General features: G+C 53.0%; 2 protein-coding genes across 2 annotated transcripts; both read left to right on the top strand.

The window, feature by feature from the left end:
• Positions 1 to 104: 104 nt before the first annotated feature.
• Positions 105 to 5,872, top strand: NSFL1C (NSFL1 cofactor). The gene is made up of 9 exons (XM_015881962.3): positions 105 to 219; positions 730 to 827; positions 1,375 to 1,449; positions 1,998 to 2,163; positions 2,515 to 2,607; positions 3,267 to 3,376; positions 3,637 to 3,774; positions 4,287 to 4,451; positions 5,443 to 5,872. The coding sequence occupies exons 1-9, from the start codon at positions 118 to 120 to the stop codon at positions 5,603 to 5,605; spliced, it is 1,110 nt and encodes a 369-aa protein (XP_015737448.2). The 5' UTR covers positions 105 to 117; the 3' UTR covers positions 5,606 to 5,872.
• Positions 5,873 to 12,402: 6,530 nt separating this feature from the next.
• FKBP1A (FKBP prolyl isomerase 1A) lies at positions 12,403 to 20,261 on the top strand. Its single transcript, XM_015882002.2, has 5 exons — positions 12,403 to 12,501; positions 12,616 to 12,663; positions 17,943 to 18,055; positions 18,693 to 18,845; positions 19,227 to 20,261. The coding sequence occupies exons 1-4, from the start codon at positions 12,465 to 12,467 to the stop codon at positions 18,819 to 18,821; spliced, it is 327 nt and encodes a 108-aa protein (XP_015737488.2). The 5' UTR covers positions 12,403 to 12,464; the 3' UTR covers positions 18,822 to 18,845; positions 19,227 to 20,261.
• Positions 20,262 to 20,453: the final 192 nt, after the last annotated feature.

Here is a 20,453-nt window from a genome sequence, read left to right as displayed (position 1 = left end):
GTGGGGCATAGCGGGCAGGGAACGCGTTTCCCACCCGGAGCTCTTTCCGGTGCGCACCGCTGTGGGGCGGGGCGGGCTGTGGGACCCGGAGAGTTTTGCGCGTTGCACCGCGGCAAGATGGCGGACAGGGAGGAGGCGTTGAGGGAGTTCGTGGCCGTGACGGGCGTTGAGGAGGAACGAGCGCGGTTCTTCCTCGAGTCCGCCGGTTGGGATCTGCAGGTAGCGCCGTTCCAAGCCGGCTGTGGGCGGGGCAGAGCTGGGGCCGTGCTGTTCGGGGCGGTGCGGGGTTCACATCGGCCTCCTGCGGGCTCAGGCCTCGGCCCGCCGCCCCTTCGGCCCTCAGCGGCTCCCAGGCCTTGTCGTGCTGTTTTGACCTCGATTTGTATCCTGTTATTTCATTAACACGTGTATAGTCAATATATTAGTGGAGGGAGAGGGATTTGTTGGTGTTCGCGGTGACCCCCAGTGCTCTGGGGGCTGTTCTGGTAGCGTTACCCCTTAGAAATGAGGGCCTCGGGTCTGTAGGAAATGTATATAGTGTTAATGGTCTCACATAGTGAACACACACAGCACAGCTGGCAGCGTCCTGAATTTACGACGACATCCAAAGGGGAAAAGCCCATCAAATGTCTGTGGTCAGAATGTGTTATTAGTGTATGTGTGCGTTGGATCTGTTGCTCTGGAATGTTTGCTGTCATCCTGACACACTCCTGCCCTGTTCCATTTCAGATTGCACTCGCCAGTTTCTATGAGGACGGGGGTGATGAGGACATTCTGACCCTCCCCCAGCCGACACCCAGCTCTGTATCCAGAGGCACCGCAGCCAGGTGAGGAGGGAGCTTCAGTTCAGCCTGGTTTGTTTAACAAGGGGTTGTAAGGCTCATTGTGGAAGCAAGTTATGTTTAAAAGAAAACCCCTGTACTCTATTTAAAGCATCAGTGTTTGTTAGTATTCAGAATAGTTGTGCTTTTAGAACTATTTCAGCTCATACGGCTCTCTAGAAGTTGTGAAAACAACCATATCACAAGCGCGGGCCTTATTGCACAACTGATCCAAAGATCAGTTGAATGACTTGTTTCATTGCTCAGGAAAAACTGGATTAGTGTTGTGAGGTTGGAAGGGAATCACGTGCTCAGTGACAAGGAAGGTGGCTGAAGAGTGAACTCTTCTGCTGGGCCTGCAGTCAGTTGTTTTGTGTTGATGTGATTTGCACGGAGCTTCAAGAACATTATTCACTGCTCAGTTCCACCACTGCTGACCTGTGATTTTGTAGAGCATTGAGTCAGACCCTAAAAGTAGAACAGAGTCAACCTGACACGCAAGCTCAGGAACTTCTGTGTCATGAGGCTGATGTGCTGTGATCAACTTTGGCAGTGACCATCGAGTAACATCATTTAGAGACCTTGTTCACGCACAGGAGGATGATGATGAAGAAGAAGAGGGACAGCGGTGAGTTTGCACTTCGACTTCAAACCTGTGTGTTTTATCCCTGCTGTTTTGTGGTAGCTTGCTGCTCGTGTACATATCTATGTTTTTTTAAGCAGATTTAAGTAGATCTGCTATTACTGTACTGAAAGATCTTAGCTCAACTGTAAGTAGTTAAATACTCTTCAGGTTTACAAGCAAGGTAAATTGAGTGGAACTGATGCAACTTAAGGTTGCTCAGTGTAGGTGGGCCACCTGGTCCTCTGCAGTCAGATGTGAGCTTGCTCTTGGATGTGTTACAGGCCAGCTGGAAGTTAATAAACCCAGTCTTCCGCAAGTGCTTAATTGCACTTCATTGACTGTGTGTTCATTGCTTCCCACTGAGTCCTGTTGCATGTGGTGATCTGTCAGTGCAGAATTAATGTTTGCTTTTCCTCAAAATGCCAGTTATTTCCTCAGTAAGTTACAACCTGTTGCTAAATCCTGCTATAAATGTGCTGGATCCTGTCTCACACATGCCCTGTAGGAGCTGTGGTCTGGTCTTACACAGAAGTGGTGTGGTTTCTTTCTAGGTTTTATGCTGGTGGCTCAGAGAGAAGCGGACAACAGATTGTTGGTCCTCCAAGGAAGAAGAGTCCCAATGAGCTGGTGGAGGATCTGTTCAAAGGAGCAAAGGAGCACGGTGCAGTGGCAGTTGATCGGTCAGCCAAAAGCAGTGGCGAGAGTAGCAAGCCTAAAGTGAGGAGTGATGAATTCTTCCTTCATTTCCCTCTTTCTCTGTTGGAGTTTATCTGTATGTGGCTCCCACTGTGACAGCTGTTTGGACCTGTGGAGTACTAAAACTATCTTAAAGGAACATCTGAGTCTGGACTCCTGTGTTAGTGCAGCTCTAGTTTACTTGTTACAGTGGAAAGAAATGCTGCTTTGTGTCATATTTATTAACTAGTCTGGTCACTGTGCCTGAGGGACAGCAAATGTTGCTGATACTTTGAAGCCCTTTGCTTTCCCTCAGAACAATGTTGGGGAAAGGGAATTGTGCTGTCCTGGCTATGTGTCATCGTGTAACCTCTTTGCCTGCATCTTCTACAGCCTTTTGCAGGGGGAGGATATCGCCTTGGAGCTACTCCAGAGGAAGAGTCTGCCTATGTGGCAGGAGAGAGGAGACAAAGCTCTGTTCAGGATGTGAGTGTCTTCCTGTTGTTTTGTAGCGATCAGCTGAGGGGCTTCTCTGCTCTAACTACAAAGCTTATGAGTCAGAGAATTACAGGGCTTGGTGGAAATTCAGGAGGATATGATAAATTCTGCTGGTGGGATTTCTGATTGGAGGAAAAAGAACGTACATGTTTGGGTCTTATGCAGTAGTTTTTCCAATGAACATTAATTATCTGAGCATTCTTTAGAAGTACAGGGATCTTTTCTCAGCCTCTGTAGTATGAATATGCTGATTGTAAAAAACAGAGTGCAAAGAGCACTGTGCAGTAAAGCTTTATCTGTTGGAAGAGATGCAGAACTTAACAGCATCATTTTAAGGACCCCTTCTGCTTTGTGAGCAAATATCCATCTGGGCCTTGGTGAGAGCTTTGATTTAGGTTCCTTGTCTAACACTTGGCTTTTCAGCAGCCTTTATCAGAAAGGGGTCTGTGTTGTCATCATCTGATGAGGAATGAGCATAACCAGTGCTATTTCTTCTCACCACTGACTGTATCAACCCAGCGGAACATGGCTGGGATGTTTTCTGCTGCTTGAAATTCCTCTGCCATTCAGCAGCTTTTCATTTTACATCCAGTTGCTCTTATTGGGGTGTTTCAGTGAGGCTGATCATTGTCTGGGTTCTGCTGTAGGTGCATGTTGTACTGAAGCTCTGGAAGAGTGGATTCAGTCTGGACAGTGGAGAACTGAGAAGCTACCAGGATCCATCCAATGCCCAGTTTCTTGATGATATCCGTCGAGGGTATGTAGCAAGAGGGGTTGTTTTCTGAAACACAGGTGTTTATGGTCTTCAGGATTGTAAATCTATGTCACATTTTATCCAAGCTTACTTATAAGGACTTGTGCCTGTCAGTGGGGAGATGCACACCTGCCTTGTTAGTTAAACGAGAGTGCATGAAATTCCGAAGGTTTTTGGTTGCACCAGATACTGTGGCTGCCACTTTCTTTGTACTCTTCTTACTTGCTTCTTCAGGCAGATTCCTTCAGACACTCTCTTTGCAGGGAAGTCCCAGCAGAGCTGCGCAGGTTAGCACGAGGTGGGCAAGTGAACCTGGATATGGAGGATCACCGTGATGAGGAGTATGTGAAACCTAAGAGTGTCTTCAAAGCTTTTACTGGAGAAGGACAGAAGCTGGGCAGGTGAGAAAGCAGAAGCGCTGCTTTGCTGTGTGTGTGACTGAGAGTCAATTAAGAGGTTTGTGGGGGAGCTTATTGATTCATCTTGCTAAAGAGAAGGTACTCAGTGCCTGTGGTATGTGAGGTGTTGGTATAGGAGGAAATGAGGCTCAGTGCTGCGTACTGTGGGCTCTTAGTGGAAAGGGGCAGGTCTCCAGTTTGGAATCATTGTGATGTGTCACATAGAAGCAGTGTCTCTTGATTGTATTACTGCTGTTCCTGTGGGGTTTTGAAGAAGCAAGATGTGGTGCTTTTTGAGGTGAAGGTAAGAGTGAAGCTACAGATGAGTGCCCACTGCCTTGTCACCTTGCTAACTGATTCCTAAATTCCCATTTCTAACTTGGATTGGCGTCTCTTGATTGGAAACCTCATTAGCTGGGCCCAGCAGGTGATGCGCTCACAGTCTGACTCCTAGCGCTCTGCTGTCAGGGGAGCAGTTTGGTTTCTAACAGCTTTTTTGTGTCTTCTGTTCTCAGCACTGCCCCTCAGGTGCTGAGCAGCAGCTCCCCAGCCCAGCAGGCAGCAAATGAAGCCAAAGCCAGTTCTGCCATTGCTATTGATGAGTCGGAGCCTGTCACCAACATCCAGATCCGGCTCGCTGATGGGGGGCGACTGGTCCAGAAATTTAATCACAATCACAGGTACAAAGGCAGCAGGAAATGTGGGTTACTAACTGGGAAGGCCTGAATGACAATGCAAATTGTGCTCAGATGGAGCAGGTGGTGAAATCCTGGCTAGCCTACTAAAGGGAGCCTTGGGGATCCTTCTGTATAGATGAATATCATTAAGTCTGTGGGGTTTTAAGGCAGGTGTTTCCTGTTGGATGGACAGGGTTTCTTTCCAAATAGCAGTGGATAGTATCTGGTGATACTGCGTTTCAGATCTTTAACATCTATTAAAAAACCCTTTGAAGCTATCAGGTATTCAGGAATTGGTGCAGTTATTCTCTCAATTCAGACTTTTCAGCTGGGCTATTCCCTTTCTACTGAATGTAGCACTGAGGGGTGCTCATGAACAATTCAGTTCCCTCAAACAAACAAAGCTGGCCTACATACCCTGCTGCTTCCTTAGAGTTCTGTTCTCCTCGCTTCCCTGATCTTGGAGAGAGTGCCTGTCTGTCCATCTTTGTTCCTCCACTTTCTGTGAAAGATGAAGTGTGTTCCAAAAGGTTACAAGAACAATCCTTTGGGATCAGGTGCAGGAGGTAGATCTGGTGTCACTGTTGTGGCTGCCCTTGGGAGCTGAGATCATCTGGTTTACGCTGTGTGATGAGCACAGGTGCTTATAGCAGGTAGTATTTGAACAGTTTATTAATGTGTTCATCTCAAAGGGCTCAGAATCCTTCCAGGCTCAAATAGTCGCTTACACCACAGAACTTGAGCAATGTAAAAGAATGTTTAGGTGAAATTCTTTAACCTAGAAAGTAGCTTATTTTGCTGAACTTATTTGTCTGTGGAAAAGCATCTTAAACCATAGGCTTGTCTGGCTGCAGTTGACATTGTTACCTGGAAAACAAGTGCAGTGGGTGCAGGTTGCAGACTCTGCAAAGGATGAATTTAAGCTTTTTGTTGTTCACTTCTACCAGCTGTTCAGTAACAGAATAACCTTTGTGTGTTTCATCCCTTTGGACAGGATCCGTGACATCCGGCTCTTCATAGTAGATGCCCGGCCAGCGATGGCAGCAACCAGTTTCGTCCTCATGACCACCTTCCCAAATAAAGAGCTGACTGATGAGAACCAGACCCTGAAGGAAGCCAACCTGCTCAATGCTGTCATTGTTCAGAGGTTAACATAAAGGAACCCGTGTCTCGCTACGTGCCTGCTCGCAGTGCGCACGCATCTTCTCAGCCATGCGTGCACCTGCATTGTGCGAACACAGGCTCACATCTACTTGTAGCTCTGGGTTCTTAGATCTTGGTTGGACTCTTTAGTTGCATTTCCAATGGGGTTTTTTTTTGTTGTTGTTGTTTTGGTTGGTTTTTTTGGTTTTTTGGGTTTTTTTTTTTTTTGGTGATGATCAGTGGACTTTAAAATAAATAAAGGAAACGAACCTGTTTTCAAAGGAGATGCAACCTATTGAGCCACAGATTCTCCCAGGAGAGTTCAGTTACCTTTGTGGAATGTGTTTCTGTGCTCTTTAGAGGGGAAGAAGGTAAGGAGGGAGTTCCCATTTTCCCTCTGTGCCATTCAGATGCTCTTTGCAGTCTGTTACTCTCCCCTCTCTTTTTTTTTTGCACATCAAATATAAATGTACAAGAACGGATGATGTTGCTTGTCAGGATAATGGTTAACGCTGCTATAAAAGTGCTGTGAGGGAAATGGTTGTGAAACAGTTGCTGCTCAGCGTGTGGGAAACTGATCAGTGTGTGTGCAGGTGCAAAGGTTTGCACTGCTGGAGGGAAAGTCCTGACTCTGTTCCTTCAGCGCAACACTTACGGTGTTTGTTACAGTTCCCACCTGCTCTGCCAGCACTTTCTCCTTCAGTCCAGACTGACTGACTGCAGTTTTAATGTGCTGTATCGCGTTTGTTTGAGAAACCCAACTTCCTGCTGATTTTTTGTTCTAAGGAAGGCACGAAGCTGAATCAGCTTGAAATGGCTGAAACTACAAGGCAAACAGTATTTTACTGGAAAGCAGATTTGATTTTAAGATGAGTTATTGAGTTCAGGTGAAAAACTCTCAGCTGTAGTACCCCTTGATTTATTCCCTTTGCTGAGGATCATGTAGCTGAATGCCTGGAATGCTTCAGCTTCAGTCTGTCCACTCTTTTGGACTCAGGTCTCCATTTCTTTCCTTTGGACAGAATGCTGTGGGTCAATTCACTGCTCGTGGACAAGGGTCTGGTAGTGCTGGTACAGCATTGCGTGTGCAAGTTGCCATCTAGTGTTGTGCCGTGGCACTTCTCGCTGCTCTGTAACACGCTTTCTATCCCAGCCCTGTGCTTTGGAGCAGAACATTAGAAGGCTGTAAGCATTTAGATAACAGCTAGCTGGGATCTGCATTATCCTTTGGAAAAGGATTGCAGCTGTGGTGCGGTCCTGTTCATCCCCTGCCTCTCAGCTGGGAGCTGTGTGGTTGCTGTCCTCACGTTGCTGTGAGCAGAGTGAGCTCTGGGTGCATTGCAGCAGGAGGGCTGGCAGGTTGGGCAGGTTGAGCACGAGGAACTCGCTTGGCTGGGTGTACTAATGCAGAACTGCAGGCAGCAGAGCTCAGCAAGGGCTTTTCTATACAAGTTGAATTAACGTAGATTTTTCATTACTAAGTGGACACATAGTGTGAGTAACAGCATATTTGTAAACTATTATGAAAACAACCATTAAAGGCCCAGAAAACAGGAAAACAGCATCTGACCCTTTCTAACGATGGCTACCATCTGTTCTTGTTTTGGGTGACGTGTGTGCTGCCATCTACTCTTACAGCTTTGGGTTTCCCATCTAGCAGCCTTCCCAGTGCGGAGATGCCTTCAGCTACATGAGATTACAAGCCTTGGGGTTGTTCTGTGTTCTTTTTGGAGAAGAAACCGTTCCGAACATCCAACGTGCAGCTCCCCAGAGGGCTCCCGGCCCAGCGGAGCCTTTTCCCCCGGGGCCAGATGGTGGCAGTGCTGCTGTTGAGGCAGAGCTGTGCATTTCACATGAAAATGTGCTTCTTTTCAATTGCCATGTAAGTCACAGCTCAGCTTTATGACTGTGCTCTGACTGTAGCTTCTCTGTAACTGAGTTTTCTGCAGAACTCAGTGTGTTTCAGCAACTTTCCCTTCCCCACACCGCTATCGGTAGCACTTCCTTCTGTTTTGTTCTTCCCCATCCTACGTAGTTTGTTGTTTCCTCCTCTTCCTTTACACGTGTCTGCGTTGCCAAGTCCCACATTAATGCCTTCTGATTGCATTTCCCCTCCGAAGCCCTTTTGTACAACTTCCTAGGAACTCTGCCTGCCTACAGCAACACTGAGTTCACTCTCGGGTGTTTCCTGGCAGGAAATGTGGAGCAGACCCAGAGGTTGTGCTCAGGGATTGCTCTGCTGTAGGCATACCCATATCTAGGTGCAGGTACTGCTGTGTTCCTGCCTTGTGTGGTTGAACCATTCACAGCTGCGTTTATTTGGAGCTGTGATTAAAAGGATGTCAGGTGCTCCTGGGTTGATTTCAGATGTTCAATTGGGACGTGCTTTCCTTTGAAAGCAGCGCTGCTTTCCATCCTTTGTTATCAAGAACAAGGACCTTGAGCTGATGTTTCTTGAATGTAGTTACCGTGGAGAACAGGCTTAGGGGATTGGTGCTGCAGTCACATAAAGGGTGATGTAAAGGGCTTTCTTTAAAGCCCACTGCCATGGGGGAAGGCTGTGATACCTGCCTTGGGGCAGCAGCAGGCCTGTGTCTCATTGCTGAGTTTGGAAAGAGAGATGGTGCAATCCTATACTGCCTGCAAATGGTCTCCTGTCTGTTGGTGAGCCAGAATGCTTACTGCTGGAGTTCAGGGATTTCAAAGGGCAGATTTCATAGCACAGCAAGGTTACTTTTCCTATCAACCTGGGTGCTCACACTGGTGCTTGTACCTCAAACACATGGCACCATCCAGGTGAGCTCCAGAACTGTGGAGATGTGGCACTGAGGGACAGTGGGCACAGAGAGAGGGGATCTGAGAGGCCATTTCCAACCTCAATAGATTCCATATTCTTATTTATTCAGGTATCTTTCATTATCCTTCATGACATTAACGTCTGCTGGCTTACAGAGGCAGCAGCCCTTCTCCTGTCCGGTGTCACGTGGTGATGGCTGCAGCTCTGTACCCCCCAGAAGAGCAGCTGTGCAATGGGGTGAGCAGCTGTGGGGGGGGATGACACACACAGAGCACTTGTCAGTGGAACGCATCCAACTGCTGCCATTGACTTCCCTGCCAAAGAATTCCCAACTGCAGGCTTTGCATGTTATTTCAGTAGGGCTGCCTTCCTCTGTTGGCCATAGTGCCCTGCAGGAAGCTGATGGCTCGCACTGGAGCTGCTTGAAGCATTCCTGGGCCTTGGGCTGCTTTGAGAGATAAGACCTTGTGTTTCTGCAGTGGGGAATGGGGTTCTCAGGAAAGGAACTTTCCTTTGTGGTAATTTCCAACGTGACATTGTTTCTTAGCTTGCAGAGCTTTGGTTTCTCTGAGCCTTTTGCAAAGAGCATTCACAAAACAGAATAATGGGGATAGGCACAGCACTGCTGCGTTCTCTTCCTACCTATTCCTAAGCAACCGTTAGCATAAGATCAGCATAGAGACAGAAGAAGCATCGTCCTCTTGCTCCTCAATGTGCTGCTTTGGTTAGATCTTGTGCAGCGTTCTTAGAAAGCTCGTTGCCATCCTGCTTTAGCAGTTGGCTGCCAGCCGTCCCCCTGGCAGCAGGCTGAGCTCACACAGAGCAGGATGCGCGCTCCCCGCGCTGCTGCAGCCATCGGGACATCCTGTCTAGACCTCATGGGGAACGTTGGCTGCTTGAACGAGGCAGTGCAAAATAAAAGGGTTTGAGGAGGAGGTGAGCAGAGAACAAATAAAAGCTTTTCCTGCGCTGGAGAGAATCGTGCTCTGAGTCAGCCGTGGAGCAATAGATACAGCTGCTTTGGGAAGTGGCTGTTGGTCAGCTGTTGATTTTCTAGTGCATCCACAGAAAATGCAGCTATTTGTACCTGGAGAGTAAATGAGTGCCAAAGAGCCGGAGGGCTGAATGCTGAGTGCAGTCTCAAAAGGTGCTTCGTGCCTGGCCAAGTGCAGCACAGCGTGCTGAGTGGGTACAAAATGACCCAGAAAAAAACTGAAACCCAAGGTTTTATGTTTCCTTCTGAGCTTCCCCTTTCGTCTTGGGTGCAGAGAGATGTATTTTGCTTCTTTATGGAGATACGTGCTTAGATACGCTGGTGGGAGACAACAAGGATTTGGTTCCCACTGAGCTGGCTGCGGTCCAGTGTGACCGATATTTGTGATGGGAGATGTCAGTAAAATCGCAGTGCAAAGAGATGCTGCTGCTGACTCAGTCGTGCTGCGGCTCCTGAACCGCGTTCTGACTCAGCCTGTGAAATGCAGGATTTCTTCATTAACCCCCAATGGCCGAGGGGATGTTGAGCAGGACATGACGCACTTTAAACAGCGCTGGGATGCAGCACAGGTTGAATGCTCCCAGGTAATCCGGGATGGTGCGGTGCTCTGACATGCAGTGATGGATTCCAACCTAAAGGCCCTTTATTAAGGAGCAAAGCGATGAGACCACGTGTGCCCCTCAGTGTCAGCCCATTGCCATGTGCCTCCTCCAGCTGCTTTGTGCCTTTGCTTGCTGGGAGCTGCGTGGTGGGAGCATTGCTGCCTTGGGAACTGCTCCCACGCAGCGGCTGGGCTCCTGCTGCTCCTAATGGAAGAGCAATTTGTGGCTGTGCCGTGGAGACTGCTGGGCTCCGCGGGCTGTGGAAGGGGGCTCAGAATGGCAAATGACTCGTGACTGGGCTCAAACACACTGCGTGGGGTCTGCGCTGCGATGGGAGGTCTCACCAACTGAAAGAGGTTTATAATTACGGATCTTGCTTAATAGAGAAAGTGGGAAATGCATCCCACACCTCCTGCTCTGTGACTGGGTATGGGCAGTACCGTGCCTTGCACCCATTAAGGAGAGGGCAAAGCAGGGGACAAGGATTCCACAGCCCCCGGTAAGAAGCCAGAGTGGGGCTCCTGTTCTTCCTGCAGCCTCTGGGGATGAGGAGCAGCTACACTGAGCAGAACCCCCACCTTGCCTTGCTCCCTGGTGGCTCCAGCTGCCCTCCATGCCCACATTTGGCTCCATATGGTTGGTGGGGTGGTTTGGAGCTTGGCTGACCAATACCCTGAAGATATCAATGTGACAGCAGCCTGCGGTCAGGGATGAAGCACTGGACCTGGTCCTGATGTTTGCAGCATACTGCGTTTCTCCATGCAGCTGCAGAAAGCCCACAAGCTGTTGTCCTGCACCACTGCATGCACCCTGCTTTCCAACCTCGTTGCACCTTCCCTTGTCAAACCTCCTCCTGCTCTGCTCAGCGCTTGGGGCAAGGAACACCCAAACAACACAGCCGTGCTTCCAGGTGGGCACAAAGGTGCTGCACTGCACAGGGGAGCCGTGCTGCAGGGTACAGCAGGGTAAGGTCTGCATCCCAGGGTGCTGCATCCTCACAGCAACGTGTTCTCCACGTGCTCGCTCAGCCCTGCACCCACACAGCTCTCAGCAGGACTGTGGGGGTGTGTAACGGTGTGTGACTCAGGCTCAGAACACACAGCACGGCTCTGCATTGTGCTGCTGTTGCCGACTTTCCAATGGAAGGGGCAGAGATGTGCTGAACTCTGCTGTACCTGCTGCGAGCATCCAGGGAACAAAAGCCGCCACCAAACCCAGAGAAAAGCTTTGGTAATTTTAGAAATGGAACAAACAATACTCCAATGTGCTCCACCAGCGGTGCAAGGTTAATGCTGCACGATGGGGATGGAGCTCTGCAGGGCAGGGACAGGGCAGGACGAGCAGGGCACACCAGCACTGCTCCCTGTGTGTGTGTGTGTGCAGGAAGGAGCTGGGCCCCTGCATGGAGGTCGCTTTTGGTTGTTTGCCAGATGCTTGAGGCTTGGTACAGTGTTTGCTAAAGCCAATTGCAGCCAAGTCAAATAGAGGTTTTGCCATCGGTGCACTGAAATGTTCCTTGTATTGTCCCAGCTGGTCCATAGGGATGCCCTGGATGCTGGATATTGCAGTTTGACTCAGCAGAAGGTTGTGCTGCCATTCAGTGAGGGCTGGGTAGGATGAGAGCTGAGCAGAGAGGAACCTGATGAGGTTCAATAAGGTCTTACAGCTGGGGAGGAACAACCACACATCAGTACAAGCTGGATCTCAGCACCCTCACATCTCTCCTGGCAACAGCGAGGGGAGGAGAGGAGGGACTGTCCATTGCTGCAGGCAGCATCGCTGTGCTCGGCCTCGATGAAGCTGGTTATTTTTAGGGCTGGAGCAGTGCATGACCGCTGCTTGACCTTGCAGCTCTGCAGCCTGGTGCACACTGGCAGGATCTGAGCAAATCAGCCTCTGGTTGTGCACTGAATTAATGCAAACCTTGAGCCTTGATCCAGCCGTGGTGGATGTGAGGGGCAGCAATGCCATGTATTGGATGCAGTGATCCTTATAGGGCCCTTCCAGCTGGGGCTGCCCTATGACTCCATGATGCCTGCAGGGCCCATCTCCTCTCCCTTCATTTCCTCCCACCCCAGGCCTCGTGCACTTCCTCTATTGATGGAACCAGACCACACAAAGCACCGCAGAATAACGCAAGAAATAACGATATATCCCAGAGCAGGAAACAAAACCCCACATGATGCACGGTTCACTTCAGTATAAAGCATACAGGCAAGGAGCAGAAGCAATTAAGGTCCGCTTCAGCCCATTATCCGCCCTTTTCAGCATCCCATTTTAACGCAGACCAGCCGAGCTTTTATGGCGGTGCGGGAGGGGGGAGCGGGGCAAGATGGCGTTGTGGGGCGGGGCGGGCTCGATGGCGGCGGAGGCTGCGCACACGTGGCCCCTCCTCCATCCTCCATCCTCCTCCTCCTCCTCCTCCGTCGGGTTGCGGGCGCTGCGGCCGCGCACGGACCGGCACCGGCGGCACCGGCGACATGGGCGTGCACGTGGAGACCATCGCCCCCGGAGACGGTGAGCCGCGCCCCAAGCCCCTTCTCTCTTTATCCCCCCCCTCTTACCCCATCCCCTCCTCCCCCCGGTGCTGCTCTCGGTTCCGTTCCGCTGATGATTCGCATCTTCCCGCAGGGCGGACGTTCCCCAAACGCGGCCAGACGTGCGTGGTTCATTACACGGGTGAGTGCGGGGCGGGGCCGGGCCGGTACCGGGAGGCGGGGCGGGATCTGCCCCAACGCAGCGGTGCGGCCTGCGGGGACACGGGCGGGGGGTGTAGGGCCGGGCCTTGCTTAACCCCGGGGCGATACCGAGGGTCGGTGCGGGGCCAGCGCCTCCCCGCGTTGGGGTGGGGGTCCCGCGGCTCGGCCTGGACCAGCGGGCTGAACCCCCCCCACCCCCCGTGTCCGACCCTCAGCGGGAGGAGCCGGGCTGAGAGAGCCCCGCTGGGACCCTCCTATAGCCCCATTGAGGAGGGGGCGGCAGAGAAGCCCCCCAGCCCCGTGCCCCCCGCTCGGTGGCTGCTGCTGAGGCTGCCATTGCGGGGCTCCCCACCCCGCAGCCCTACCCCGACGTGCTCCGAGCCGCCCGCAGCAGCCAGGTGGGTGACGTTAGTTCGGCACGTTGTGTGCTCTGAGCGTGAAAAATGCCCGCAGGGCTCCGCGAGGGGCTCACACACATACACACACACACACACATACACATACACACACACACACACACACACCAGCCCCCCCTCCAGCTCAGCCCACCAGGACCCAGCACTGACCTGCCTGTCCCCATTACCAGCAGCACGGGCTGAGCTGGCAGCCTGTTCAGGAGCCCCCAAAGCCCCTCTCCCGCAGCGCTGTCTGAGCTCTCCCTCCAGCCCATCTGCTTCTCCTCCCTCCCAACCCCCCCCTTTCCTTCCCTTCTTCCCTTCCCCATCCCTATCCCTTTTAATTCCCTGCTCTGGAGGAGAGGAAGCTGCTCACTCTCTCCCGGCCACCTCCTCTGCCGGCAGCCCCGTTTCCTCTGCTGGGGGAAGAACAAAGGGATGCTGGCAGGCAGTCAAGTGGCTCTCAGTGGGCCAGCCCTGCTGCTGCCAGCCCTGCAGCTCCAGCCCTGCTCCCCCCCCAGCACAGGGGCACAGCCGCTCCTTGCCCCATTGCAGCTGTTGGGGGGGGTCGCTGGGGCTGATTTCCTGCCCCCCCCCAATTTGCTTTTGGAGTGGGAGGGTGAAGGGCAGTGCAGGACCTGCCTCCTGCCAGACCCTTCCTGGCAGCAGCGAGTAACAAGCTGGGCTTGGGAGTGGTTCTCTGATTTATTTTGATATTGTTTGTTGTTGTTATTGTCTCCTTTTGGCCTTTAGTGTCTCCCCCCCCACCTCCCCCTGCCCACAGCCCTCATCTACTCTGTGTTATCAGGCAGTTGAAATCAAAGCCCCCCCCAGCAGTTCACACCTAATGCCCATGGGCCCAGCTCCCCTGCTTTTGCTGGGAGCAGAGAGGGGAGTTTTGCTCTAGCAAAAAAAAAAAATACAAGAAAGCATTAATTTCCCCCAGCCCCGAGGCTTGTTCATTGAACGCAGTGCAGTGACAGCAGTAACAGTGCTGGGCTCAGGGGCTCCATCGTGAACCCCATGTGCCATTCAGCCCCCTGGCTGCAGTTTGCTCTGTGCCGAAACCCAGTGCTGGAGAAATCCAGCCCCAGTTTGTGAGCTCTCATGGGCACACAGCAGCTCAGCTCTCAGCGAGCTATAGATTTGCAGTCACTTGATCAAAATCCATTTTGCTTATCTCGCCCTGAGGATCCTTTCCTCCTCAGGTGCTCCATGTCTGCTTGCCTTGTTACAACAGGCATAGAGCAGGTGCTGGATTGCTCTCCCCTTGCCCCACAGCCCACATGTCCTACCCCCGTGCAGCTCATCTGCCCCACTGCAGTGCTACCCAACATTAGTGAGAGCAGCCGTGTCAGCCCAGCACTGCAAGGGGTGGACAGACAGAGGGATGGATGGGCAGACAGCCCTGTTATGGGAGCACAAGAGGGCAATGCTTGGGGAAGATGGTAGAGAGCACAGCATCCTCCAGGCTGCTGCTTGGGAGCCATCGATCGCTCACGCTGGGATTTTCCCAGTGGCAACAGAGACACGTAGGGGGGATTTGGGGGCAATCTTCTCCTTTGCTCCCAGGTCAGGCAGGGAGAGAATCCTTGGCAGTGCTTTGGGTGTGCCGTGCTCCCAGCAGGATCTGAGCCCGCAGGGGGATGGAGGAGCTCTGCTGGAGAGCTGGCGCAGTGGGGCGTTGGGAAAAGGCTTTGATGTGAGGTCTGATGGAAAAGGCTCTTAAGGAAACTAAATCAAGGGTAAAGTCCTCTTACGTATTCAGCAATGCTCAGAGCGATGCGAGGATGGCTTCGGAGTGCAGAAGTGCATTGATTGTGGATAGCAGCCCTGATGCTGTGTACGTCGGGCTCCTGGGGCTGCGTAGCCAGCTTGGAGCAGGGGGTTTGTTCTTGTTCACCCCCCATCACAGCCAGGACTGAGACCACATCCTCCTTAATGGTGGGAGCAGCGGGTGGGTGGGCTGTGGGGAACCATGCAGAGTTGCTCCTTGTGTGACCAGTAGCAGTGACCAGGACTGGAGCAGGTCTGATGTGACGCAGTGCAAGGAGAGATGCTGGAGAACTCTGACTTCCTTTGGCAGAATGAGTGCAGTGACAGGCAGGACTCTTCCCCCAGCACCTGCACGTCGCTGTGCAGCTGAGCACAGCCTCAGCCATGGCTAGGCACAGCACAGACTCTTCCTGCTGTCTGTGCAGCACCTTGCATTGCTCTCTAGATGCTGCCACGCTCGTATGTGGTTGCAAGATGTTTCCTCTCCTACCGACTGTGCAACGGCTGAGCAGTTGGGTGAGAGCTCAGCACCAGCTCCCCTAGCACCCAACCCCATGCTGTGCATGCACTCGTGTCCTGTGGTGCTCAGCAGAACCCTCAGTGGGAAGGGTTTTGAATCCCATCCCTTCCTCCGTCTGCAGCAGAGGGGTCTGCCTGCTCTGTGCCTGCATCTCGAGGGCTGGATGGAAGGAGATTGGCTGTGGGGCTGCCCCCGTGTCCCTGCTTTCTGCTGTCCCTGCCCAGGAAGGGGATCGCCGCCAAGTCGTGCATTGCAGCCGACATCTCCCAGCCACTGCCTGCCAAGTGTGGCAGAGACCTGGCATAGCCCTGCTGCCAGCCCCAAATGGAGCTGGGGATGCTCTCTAGAGCCCCTCATCTCCTGTATCGTGCTGCCATGGAATGACAAGGCCCTGCCACTCCCCTCACTTTGTTTTTTTCCAAGACACCCTGATGTCTGTATTTCTGAGTGCCAGGAGCTGCTGGCAGTGGGGTGGCTGTGCTGCAGGGTCTCCCATTTCCATGCTGCCCTGCACGGAGCTCAGACAAGCTGGGATGTGCCCTGGGCTGGCGGCTGCTCCTGGCCTCCGGCTGTTTGCAGTGTCTGGAGCTCTGCCTCTAGCCAGAGGATGCTTTGCCTGACTAATAGCTTTAAGGTCTTGTTATCTCCTTGCTTGGGGATGGCAGGGAGGAGGAAATGGTTGCTTCTACTTGTCCAAGGCTGGAGAAGTCTCCTGGGAGCCTCTCTGGCAGAGGAAGTTGCAGAGATGAAGATGCCATCTCAAAAGCCTCAGAGCTTTTTATTTCTCTGTTGCATTGCTGAGCTGCACGGCATCCCATGGCTGCATGCTGGGTGAGCTGCCAGAGTGTGGAAGGGGTTTGGGGAGGGGGTGGCCTCTGTTTTCCCCGCACACTGTGGTAGCAGCAGCACACCATGGTTTGTTTTCATCTAAGTCAAATTGCAGAAACCATGGCCACAACCTCTGCCCTTGGTGGGGCAGACCTCTGCTGCACTGCCTTGCTTTATTGCAGCCCTGCTTGTGGGGCTGCCTGCATCCACTGTCCTTCCCTTGCCTACATCCCTGCTGCTGCTGTCCTGGTGCCAGGCAGGGCTGGGAGCAGGCCCAGCACCAAGAGCTTTATCCTGGAAGGGGGAAATGAGGAAAACCCCAGATTTGCTGTTCCAAAGTCCAGAGCTGCAGGGTGACCAGCTGAGCTGGTGCTGATGTTCGGTGCTGGGGGCCCTGCAGGGGAGATTTTTGCTTTCTGTGAGATTAAAAGCTTTGTTCTGCTCCCCAAAAGAAATGGGACAGTGGCCCCGTTCTATGTGCAAGCAAGTCTGGCTGCCCCGTGCTATTGCTGGCAGCACTGCTGTGCTTTGTGGTGTGATCTGAGCCTTCCGTGGTGCAATGCTGGGCCCATGGGGTGATGGTGACTGCATGGGCACTGCTCAGTGCTCTGGTACTTGTTGCTCTCATGGAGATTGTGTGTTTCCCACACCTCCCATTCATCATCTCACCACGCCTGCTGCTGTCCATGCACCTTGCTCACCGCAGCACGAGCCTGGCTGCTGCATCCCGTGCTCTGTGTTTTCCCTTGCCCCTGGGCAGTGATGCTGCACCCTGCTCAGGGAAAACCACCGCTGCCCATGTGCTGCTGGACGGGGCAACGGGTTTGTTTTTTCCAGACCAGAGAGTTTTCCAACCAGAAAAACAAGTTCTTGGGCTTTTGGGGGAAGTGGAGAAAGGAGAACTGTGTGCAGCAGTTGCTCTGAAATTACAAACCCTCTGGTGCTGTTCATTAACCACGGCCACTCTGCTGCCTGTGCCTGTTGTCAGGCTTTGTGCATTGGGTGGGCAAATCCCCAGGTACAGCACAGCTCCCAGCAGGGCTGTGCTCCCAGTAACGTCGCTGCTCCTATAAGGCAGCTCCAGCAGTGAGATTCCCCAAGAAGGTCACGCAGGGAGCAAGGGAGGGACCATGGAGAAGGGAGGAAATTCCTCCTCGCTCGTGCTGGAGGGTTATATTTAGCCCTGTGGGTATCGATGCCGCTGTGCCTGCGCTACGTGGTGTGTGCTGTGGGATGGGGGCTGCCCTGGGCAGGTGTGGCCCCTACTTGGCACCATCACTCCGGGGCACTTTGGCTCATGGCTGGGTATGGGCAGGCTGGAAGCCAGCAGCACTGACTGCATTTTGTGCTCGAGGACAGAAACCAGCCCTGGCTCATACGCTGCCATGCAGAATGCTGGTGCTCTGGGATAGGAGAGGTGTCCCCTGTCTGCTGGCTGTCCTCTGCCATTGCCTTCAGGAGGGTTTCTTTGCATGCAAACAGCACAGAGCAGGGATGCGGTGATTCCTGCAGCTGGGAGGAGCAATGCTGCCCACCCAAGGGCTGCTCCTGCCCTGCTCTCTGCAGCAGGAGGTGCTGGAGGGGAAGCTCCCCCACTGTGCCGGTGTTTCCCCAAAGTAGCTGGGAAATCCTACTGACTCAGGGCCATGTGAGCTTCCCACGGTGACCGTCACACCTGCTGGGTAACAACCTGATCCCATGACACGAGCCTCACTCCTCCTTCCCCTTTCTGTTCCCCAGGTATGCTGGAGGATGGCAAGAAGTTTGATTCCTCCCGCGACAGGAACAAACCCTTCAAGTTTGTGATGGGCAAACAGGAGGTGATCCGCGGCTGGGAGGAAGGAGTCGCTCAGGTGCCCGGCATCCTTCTCGCTTATGGGGATCTGTGGGGATGTGGGCAGAAATCACGGCGTGCAGCCCTTCAGCTTTCCACCCCCTCCATCATGGGAGGCGTGGGTGTGAATATCACCTTCTGCATTACCACCTGCCAGATGGCAGGAACGGAGCAGGGCCGGGCCGTGCAACACCTACAGCACGTTGGTGACTCAGAGCTGACATTTCTCTACTGAGTCACCTCTGAGTGAGCGCCGTGGGGAGCTCAGGCCCCCTGCTCCTGCTGGAGGTGGCTGTGGGCCCAAGGGGAGGAGGGTGGGGGGATGTGTGACTGCAGTGGGCTTTGTGCTGCTGGGAGTCTGCACCCACGCTGCAGCACAGGGATGCTGCTGTCTGCAGTGAGCAGCCTGGTGCACTTTGGAAATGGTTGCATGAAGGACATCGTCAGCTCTGCTCCCTCTGCAGCATCCCTGCTCCTTTTTCCAGCCTCTGCTGCCTGTCTTTCCCTCTCATCAGTCCCCTCTGCTTGTGCCCAGCATTGGTCTCCGCTCCATTCCATCATTGGGAAACGAGTAGGGACAGCTCTGCGTTTCTCCTGCTGTCACTCACCAGGTGTTTGCGTGCATCTCACATCCTCACCTTCCTTCCTCCTCCCAGATGAGCGTTGGTCAGAGGGCGAAGATGACCATCTCCCCAGATTATGCCTATGGCTCCACTGGCCACCCAGGGATCATCCCACCAAATGCCACTCTAATCTTTGACGTGGAGCTCATGAAATTGGAATGACCCACCCCAACGCCCTGACCTCGGGTAAGGAGGGGGAGTTATAGGGGGTGGGGGAGGCTCAAGCTCCTGCAGTCTGCCTTGGGGGGAGGTGGGATGGAGGTGTTAGCGGCATGGAGAGCAGCTTTCTGGCTGTGGGCTGGTTTTGGAGGCTTGGGGGTTGCTGTGGGATAGAAGCAGAGCTTGCCACAGAGATGGCACAGTGCTGGTTGGATGTGCCTCAGTCCTCCACGCTGCTCTTACTGTATGGGTTCTGTGATGGGCAGGATGGTGCCTTGCTCCCCACATCAGCAGAATTTGACTTCTGCTTTGAGCAAAGGGGTGGGATAACCCCTTTATGACCATGTTCCTTCCTGCACCGGTCCCTTTGGCTGCCTGTGTCACGGTGCCTCTCCTCTCCCCAAACAGGTTTGGCACATGGAGGAATCCAGAATCTCAGCTTCAAGAAGAGTGCACATGACTTTGTACGGAGCTTTTCCTGATAGTCCACTACACTCATTGTATAACCTTACACCTTGATTGAATGCCTTTGGTCACTAAGCTTTGCGTCTGACTCTTCCTCCTTGTATCGTGTTTTTATGTCTTTTTAAACTATACGCCGTAAACCTCAACTCTTTTTTGGGTCACGTTCTTAATCTTATTTTTGTTCCAGGTGTAGACTGCATTCTGTCAGTAGCACGCGGACGGGCTGAGCTTAGATAGGAGTCGTTGGAACAAAAGGAAACCTGTTAGTTAGTTACTTGTTTTGGTGCAGATCTCTACGGTGTTTGAAAACCAGAAATTGCTGCTGCTGCAAAAGCCATAGCAGAGTGAGGCTGTCGGGGCTGAATGGATGTGGAGAGCTATGTAGTGTTAGGATGTGTGTAGTTACCTGGAATTGGGGTGCTGGGGAAGCAGCATTCTCCTCCCTGTGCTCTGGGGGAAGCGCAGCATTGCGGGGCTGCTCTGGGATGGGGGGTGCTCAGCCCTCATCCCCTCCCACCTCCTCCCTTTGCCGTCTCACCTTTGGCTTTGTGGGGGTGGTTGGGCTGTCGGAGCCTCACCCGCCCCCTGGAAATTCAGTCTCTTATGTTGAAGTTTTTTTTGCTTTAAAACAAAACAGCAGACGGATGGGAGGTGCTACCAGGGAGGTGGTAGAGGGGGAAAGGGGGGGAGCTTGCAAGAAAACACCCCCATCCCCTCTGCCCACCCTGGGAAGGAAACATCAGCCCCTGGCTGCCCCCAGGCTCAGCACAGCCTCCCGTTCTCCTGCCCCTGATGCTGGTCATCGCCGCTTGGCTGCTCTCACGCCATGCATCGCTTCCCCCGCCGCTGTCCCAGCCGCCCCCAGCGCTGCCTTGTGACGTGGTAAGAGAAATCGCCGCCGTTCACTTCCTTCTCCACCGCGTTAAGGTATCGAGTTTTATGATTGCAATAAAAAACGCTTTTTGCTGGCTTTTCTCAGCCCCGTCTGTTGGAGGTTCTTCCCTGGGTGGGGTGGGCTGGCAGCGTCGTGCTGCTCAGTGCTGGGTATGGAGGGATGTGGGACATCGACCTGCCCGAACTGCTCTAATTGCCTTACCGCAAACCCATTAAGTGCTGCCCTCAGCCTCCCCGTGGCTCAGCCTGTGCATCCCTCCCACTCCAGTGGGACCA

The sequence above is a fragment of the Coturnix japonica genome, chromosome 19 (assembly GCF_054131305.1).
Source record: "Coturnix japonica strain WE chromosome 19, WE-NBRP24, whole genome shotgun sequence".
Lineage (NCBI taxonomy): Eukaryota > Metazoa > Chordata > Aves > Galliformes > Phasianidae > Coturnix > Coturnix japonica.
Note: the sequence above shows the minus strand (reverse complement) of the source record. Positions and strands in the feature narration are given on the sequence as shown.

What these genes read in the sequence shown, in the direction of transcription:
- NSFL1C (XM_015881962.3), top strand. Translation starts at nt 118, where the DNA reads ATGGCGGACAGGGAGGAGGCGTTGAGGGAGTTCGTGGCCGTGACGGGC. An exon ending in TCCAGAGGCACCGCAGCCAG is followed by an intron (nt 828 to 1,374) that starts GTGAGGAGGGAG and finishes CAACTTTGGCAG; the next exon opens with TGACCATCGAGTAACATCAT. An exon ending in GACAAAGCTCTGTTCAGGAT is followed by an intron (nt 2,608 to 3,266) that starts GTGAGTGTCTTC and finishes GTTCTGCTGTAG; the next exon opens with GTGCATGTTGTACTGAAGCT.
- FKBP1A (XM_015882002.2), top strand. Translation starts at nt 12,465, where the DNA reads ATGGGCGTGCACGTGGAGACCATCGCCCCCGGAGACG. An exon ending in GACCATCGCCCCCGGAGACG is followed by an intron (nt 12,502 to 12,615) that starts GTGAGCCGCGCC and finishes ATCTTCCCGCAG; the next exon opens with GGCGGACGTTCCCCAAACGC. An exon ending in GTGCGTGGTTCATTACACGG is followed by an intron (nt 12,664 to 17,942) that starts GTGAGTGCGGGG and finishes TCTGTTCCCCAG; the next exon opens with GTATGCTGGAGGATGGCAAG.